The sequence below is a fragment of the Felis catus genome, chromosome X (genome assembly GCF_018350175.1).
Source record: "Felis catus isolate Fca126 chromosome X, F.catus_Fca126_mat1.0, whole genome shotgun sequence".
NCBI lineage: Eukaryota > Metazoa > Chordata > Mammalia > Carnivora > Felidae > Felis > Felis catus.
The window spans coordinates 122306471-122312551 of NC_058386.1; the positions used below are offsets into that span (position 1 = coordinate 122306471).

The 6081-nt window shown below is 63.5% G+C and overlaps 1 protein-coding gene across 1 annotated transcript; it reads left to right on the plus strand.

Moving 5' to 3' along the window:
- Positions 1–4182: 4182 nt before the first annotated feature.
- LOC123383489 (melanoma-associated antigen 9-like) lies at positions 4183–5614 on the plus strand. Its single transcript, XM_045051104.1, has 2 exons — positions 4183–5234; positions 5378–5614. Exon 1 carries the CDS (start codon positions 4387–4389, stop codon positions 5119–5121), a length of 735 nt encoding a protein of 244 aa, XP_044907039.1. The 5' UTR covers positions 4183–4386; the 3' UTR covers positions 5122–5234; positions 5378–5614.
- The last annotated feature ends 467 nt before the right edge of the window (positions 5615–6081 follow it).

Genomic DNA, 6081 nt, shown 5'->3' on the forward strand with positions numbered 1-6081 from the left:
GATTCTTTGTTGAGACACATACAAGCAGGACAAACTAACCTATAGGAACAGTTGGAAGAGACCAAAGCAGGAAGGGGGAGGCAGGAATAAAAGGGGAGGCTACCACCTGAAATCCTACTCTGAGGTCAACTTGACCTAGTGGAATAAAAATAGGACTCGTAGTTGGGGCCTATCTGAGCAGGACCAATTAACCAGCAGGAACAGGTTGAAAAGACTGAAGCAGGAAGTGTGGGGTGGGCAATAGGAATAAAAGGGGGGGCACCAACCGACTCCCTACTCTGATGACCACTTGACCTGGGGGAAAGAAAATAGGACTCTTTGTTGGGCCCTATCTGAGCAGGACCAAGTAACAAGCAGGAACCGTTGGAAGAGACCCAAGTAGACAGAGTGGGAGGGCAGGAAAAAAAGGGGGGCTACCAAGTAAGACCCTACTCTGGGGACAACTTGATCTAGATGGTAAGAAAACAAGACTGTTTGTTCGGTCCTATCTGAGCAGGAGCAAATAAGCAGCAGGAGCCTTTGGAAGAGAACCAAACGGGAATGGAGGGGGGGATAAGAGGGGGGCTGCCAAATGGGACCCAATTCTGACAACTTAACCTGGCGGCAAGATAATAGGACTCTTTGGGGGCCAATGTGAGTAGGACCAACTAACCAGTGGGAACAGTCGGAAGAGGCCAAAGCAGGAATTGGGGGGCAGGAATAAAAGGGGGCTACCAGCTGAGACCATACTCTGAGAACAATTGGACAAAGCGGGCAAGTAAATTAAGACTCTTATTTGGAGCCAATCTGAGTAGGACCATCGAACCAGCAGGAAGAGTTGGAAGAGACCAAAGCAGGAAGTGTGGTGAGCAGGAATGAAAGGGGCCTAGTAACTGAGACCCTACTTGGAACACTACTTGACCCAGGGGGCAAGAAAACAGGACTCTTTATTGGGGCCTGTTGAGCAGGACCAACTACACATCAGGAATCGTTGGAAGAGACCAAACCAGTAAGTGGGAGGGAGCAGGAGTAATAGGGGGGCTGCCAACTGAGTCCCTACTCTGAGGACAACTTGTGTTGGGGACAAGGCAACAGGACTCTTTGCTGGGACATATCTGAGCATGACCAACAAACCAGTGATTACAGTTGGAAGAGACCAAAGCAAGAAATGTGTGTGTGGGGGGTGGGGGTGCGGCAGGAATAAATGGGGGGGGCGCTACCAACTGCAACAGTACTCTGAGGACAACTTGACATGGGGTCAAGAAAATAGAACACTTTGATGGGGCCCTGTCGGAGCAGAACCAACCAACCAGCAAGAACAGCTAGAAGAGACCAAAGCAAGAAGAGAGGGGGGAGGAATAGAAGGGGGGCTACCAACTGAGACCCTCCTCTGAGGACAACTTGTCCTAGGAGCAAGAAAACAGGAGGCTTTGTTCAGGCCTATCTGAGCAGGACCAAGTAACCAGCAGGAACAGTTGGAAGAGAGAAAAGTCGGAAGTGTGCGTGGCGGGGCGGCAGGAATAATAGGGGGGACGGGCCCAGGCTCTTCTGCAGCAGGTGTCGGGACTTCATGGAGATCCGCAGGGCCCATCCCGCCCCGGGGGAGAGGAGATAAGCCTGGGCCTCGGTGCCGGGGTACGTGTAGAGGGTGGCCGCAGGCCCCGTCCACTCAACTGTGCCTCGGGGATCTGAGGAAGCTGAGGACCTTGGGGTGAGGGACAGGATCCTAGGTCAGGAAAGGGCAGGGACACAGGAAGGGGCCACGGTGTCCAGGTGGGGGTCAGAGGGAGGACTGAGGGACTCGGGTCCCCAGGACAGAGGGGACGTCCCAAAGTTCAAGACCTCAGGCCTTCTGAGAAGGGCCCTTGGGAGGCATGGGGACTCGCGGAGGAGAGTCGGGCCAGACTTCCGCAGCCGGGTCTCAGAGACACCGGAGGAGGCGCAGGGGGCGGGGGGTGGCTGGGATACCTCAGGTGGGCAGAGGGCAGGGCCCGTGTCCCGGGGCGATTCCTACTGAGGAACAGAGGGACCTGCAGGCAAAGGAGCCTGGACCCCACAACAGAGTCAGTCCGCGCAGGCCCCCGGGAGGGATGGGGACACTGGGCGAGGCTGGACTTGGGCATCCAGGTCTCGGATCACCTGGACGGGGGAGTGGGGGTCGGATGGGTGAGCTGGGGAGAACCGAGGACCCGCTGTCTGTCGGGAGCAGCCGCTCCGGTGGGCAGACGGGAGGAGGGCCCAGGTGCTGTCAGGAGACCAGGTCCACCCCAGCCCAGAGCTACGAAGTCAGTCCGTGCCGCAGGCCCAGGGAGCCCCTGCATCGGGTGGCAGGAGGTGGCGGGCGCCCCGTCACTGAGCCTGGGCGGTGCGTCCCAGAGACCTTCGGACCCCGGTCTGAGGGGCACGAGTTCCCATCGTCAGCGGCCACGCGCACAGGCCATCCCCGGGGTGCAGGAGGCCACGGAGGGAACACCGAGGGAGGGACTCTGGCCCCCCAGAACCCAGGCCCCGGCCCCGGCCCGGAAGGCGACCCCTAGCGGCAGCCTAGGGAAGCGCCTAGTGGGAATGAGGCCCCGCGCGGTGTCTGGACTTCCGCATCCGGGTCTCAAGAGACTGGCGGGGCGGGGCGTGGCGAGGGGGCCTCGGCGTCGGCGTGGGCGTCGGCGTGGGCGTCGGCGTCTTCCGGCCGCGCCTCGAATCCCGTCAGGCGCGGGAAGGGCGCAGAGCCTCGTGGGCTTCGAGGTGAGGCCCAGAGGGAGGAGCGAGGGAGCCGGGACCCAGAGGGGAATGAGTGCGGCGGTGGGGGCGGCGGTGGAGGCCGCAGGGTGGCGCGACCACGACGACTGTGACCAGGGCGTGCGGCGTGGGCGGACTCGGGCTCTGGGTCCCAGCCCGACTGAGAGCTGGTTGCGCGCGAGGAGCCGGCGTCAGGCGGCAGAGCCCGAGGCCCAGGCCGCCCAGGGAGTCCGGATGGGGACGAGAGGATAGGGCTGAGGGACCCCAAGGAAGCCACGTGAGCCCCCCGCCATCGGCCCCGGGCCTCCCCGGACTTGGTCGCCTCGTGCGACGCCAGCCGCCTTGGCCCGGACCTCGCCGGGCCGTGAGGGCTCTGGTGGGAGGCAGCGGGCCCGGGGCTCCCCGGGAGAGCCCTGCGGGAGGACGGCCGGAGGCCCCTTGGACCCCAGCCCCGGGGCCGCCCTCGGAAAGCCGCCCCCGCGGTGGGTCTGGGCGAGGGGAGGGCCTTGGTGTGCGGGGCTGGACCCCGGTCAGCCGAGGCAGGATCCAGGGCCCTGGCCGGGGTGCAGGGGAGAGAGGAGGCGCTGCCTCCCAGCCCAGGACACCTGCGTAGGGCCCAGGCCTGCCCTGCCGCTCGGGTCCGCTCTGGCTGTCAGGGGAGGCCCGGAAGGGGCAGGCCCAGGCTGGATGGGGGGTGGGGGGTGGGGGCTCCCGGGGCGGGGCCGCCCAGAGTCCTGGCCAGAATCTCCTGGCCGCAGTGGGGGGTGGGGGCCCGGGGCGGTGCTCGCGGTCTGCACCCACCCTGAGACCCTGAGGAGCCCCCTCCTTCCCCCCCTCCCTCCCTCCATCCCTCCCTCTTCCAGGGGCTCTGCGAGCTCTGCAGTTGAGGCCTTGGTCTGAGGCAGGAGTCCTGAGGTCACAGAGCAGAGGAGGCGAGGCCGCGTGCCAGTCGGTTGTCCAGGCGAGGTGCGTGCTCCGCGCGTGGGGCCGGGGGCTCGCCCATCCCACCCCAGAGGGGACCCCTCGGCCCCCAACCCCCACGCGGCCCCGCTCTCAGGCCTGGGAGCTCGGGGTCTGGGTGGGCTGGGCCTCCCCCTGAGGAGCCACCCCTCTTCTGTCTTCAGGGTTTGGCGACCATCATGCCCCTGCGTCAGAGGAGTGAGCTCTGCAAGCTTAAGGAGGAGCCAAGAGAGGTCCCGCTGCCATGGGATGCACCGCTGCCAGAGCCTGAGGACACGGAGGTGGAGGAGGTGGAGTTGAAGAAGGAGGAGGTGGAGGGAGGAGGTGGAGTTGGAGGAGGTGGATTTGGAGGAGGAGGAGGTGGAGGAGGTGGAGGAGGTGGAGTTGAAGGAGGAGAAGGTGGAGGAGGAGGAGGAGGTGGAAGAAGTGGATTTGGAGGTGGAGGTTGAGGTGGAGGAGGTGGAGGTGGAGGTGGAGGAGGTGGAGTCGGAGGAAGAGGAGGAGTTGGAAGAGGAGGTGGAGTTGGAGGAGGAGAAAGCAGAGGAGGAGGAGGGGGGGTACCCATCTCCCTCCTCCTCCTCCTCCTCCTCTTCCTCCCTGTCCTCCTCCTGCTCTGTCCTCATTCTGGTCCCCCTGGAGGAGGGGTCTGCTGCTGCCGGGTCCCCGAGTCCTCCCCAGAGCCCTCGGAGCTCCTGCCCCTCCCCCAGGGCCATGGCAGGCGCTTCGGGGAGCCAGTCCCACCAGGGCTCCAGCAGCCCCGATGAGGAGGGGTCGAGCACCTGGGGGGCCCCGGCAGGGGCCCAGGCCTCGCTCCCAGATGCTCTCCGCGTGAAGGTGGCCAGCCTGGTGCTGCTTCTGCTCCTCAAGTATCGCACCAAGCAGCCGACCACACGGGCGGAGATGCTGGCGGCGGTTAGCCAAGATGACCAGGACCGCTTCCCCGTGATCTTCCGCCGAGCCTGCGAGTATCTGCAGCTGGTCTTTGGAGTCGACGTGAAGGAAGTGGACCCCCGCGAGGGCTCCTACGTCCTGGTCAGCATCCTGGGCCTCAGCTGCGATGGGACGCCGAGTGGTAGGAACGGCATGCCCAAGACCAGCCTCCTGGTGCTGGTCCTGTGGGTGATCCTCCTGGAGGAGGACCGTGCCCCTGAGGAGGCGGTGTGGGAAGCGCTGGGGGTCATGGGGGTGTATGCCGGCAGGGAGCACGTATTCTATGGGGAGCCCAGGGAGCTGCTGACCGACGTCTGGGTGCAGGAAGGGTACCTGGAGTACCGGCAGGTGCCCGGCAGCGAGCCCGCACGCTACGAGTTCCTGTGGGGTCCCAGGGCCCACGCAGAAACCAGTGGCGTGCAAGTGCTGCAGCACTTCCTCGCGGTCAACAGCAGGCAGCCCGGGTCTCCGTGTCTGTCCGAAGAGGCTGTGAGCCATGAGGAAGAGCGGGCCTGAGCCCGAGGGGCAGCCGGGCCCGTTCCCACCTGGGGTCGAGCAGCTTCTCCTGCGGGGCACGAAGCCAGGCCACTTCTCCCCTGCGAGTGCGAGCAGAGCGGGCGCTGGGCGTTGTGAGTAGTGGAGGGCCAGGGCGGCTTGGGGGAAAGCGGGGCCAAGCGCGCGTTTGGGTGGGTTCTTGTTCTCTGTCTACGTGGCCTCGGAAATCGATCTTTGTTTCCTCGAGGAAGTTTTCCGATGTTGTTCCTTGTCATAGAAGGTTTCGTGAGCTTCGGGCTCAGTGTGGGAGTGGCACCCACGCCACAGGTGTTCAAGAGTCAGAGTTGTGCCGTTTGGTGCAACGAGCTGGGAACCCTTCCGTCCTCGTTCGGGATCCAGAAGGGAAACGCGGTGCCTGGGCTGGGCACAGACAGGGATGTCTTGCAAACGTGAAGACCTTGGCAGTAAACGGATGGTTTCAGGGCATGGAGCAATAAAAGATGTTCGTTCTTGCTTCTCGTCCCTTGTCGTCTGTCATTCTGGACGAGGGACATAGAGATGTGTGCCTGCCTTTGCTTGGGTCTCCAAGAAAGGAGGAGACACTCGATCTGAGCAGAGGTCCCCAGCTCACTGGGACATTTGTGGCCGGACATTCGCTGAGCTCTGCTCACTCTCGGAAGGGCCCTGTGTTGGCAGTGAGGACACTAGGAGAGGCGGGACACGTCCCACCCCTAGGTGACTGTCTAGCAGTGACAGTCCCAGTGGGAAGGCAGGGAAGGGTCCCCTAAGAGGAGCAGAACAAATCAAAGGAGGGTGAGGCAGTGTGGCTCCAGGGGGAGCCCTACAGTGGAGACATCCTGAGCCAGGCTGGCTTGGTGTCTCTGGTCAGTGTGATGCCTTCTGGGTAGCTGATCACAATGTAGCGGGGAGGGGACAGTGGCTGCGGTGTGCTCCCTGCCTCCGTCTCCAGGAAGTCAGGGA

Bases quoted from the DNA above. Each gene is read 5' to 3' on its own strand.
- LOC123383489 (XM_045051104.1), top strand. From the start codon at position 4,387: ATGGCAGGCGCTTCGGGGAGCCAGTCCCACCAGGGCTCCAGCAGCCCC.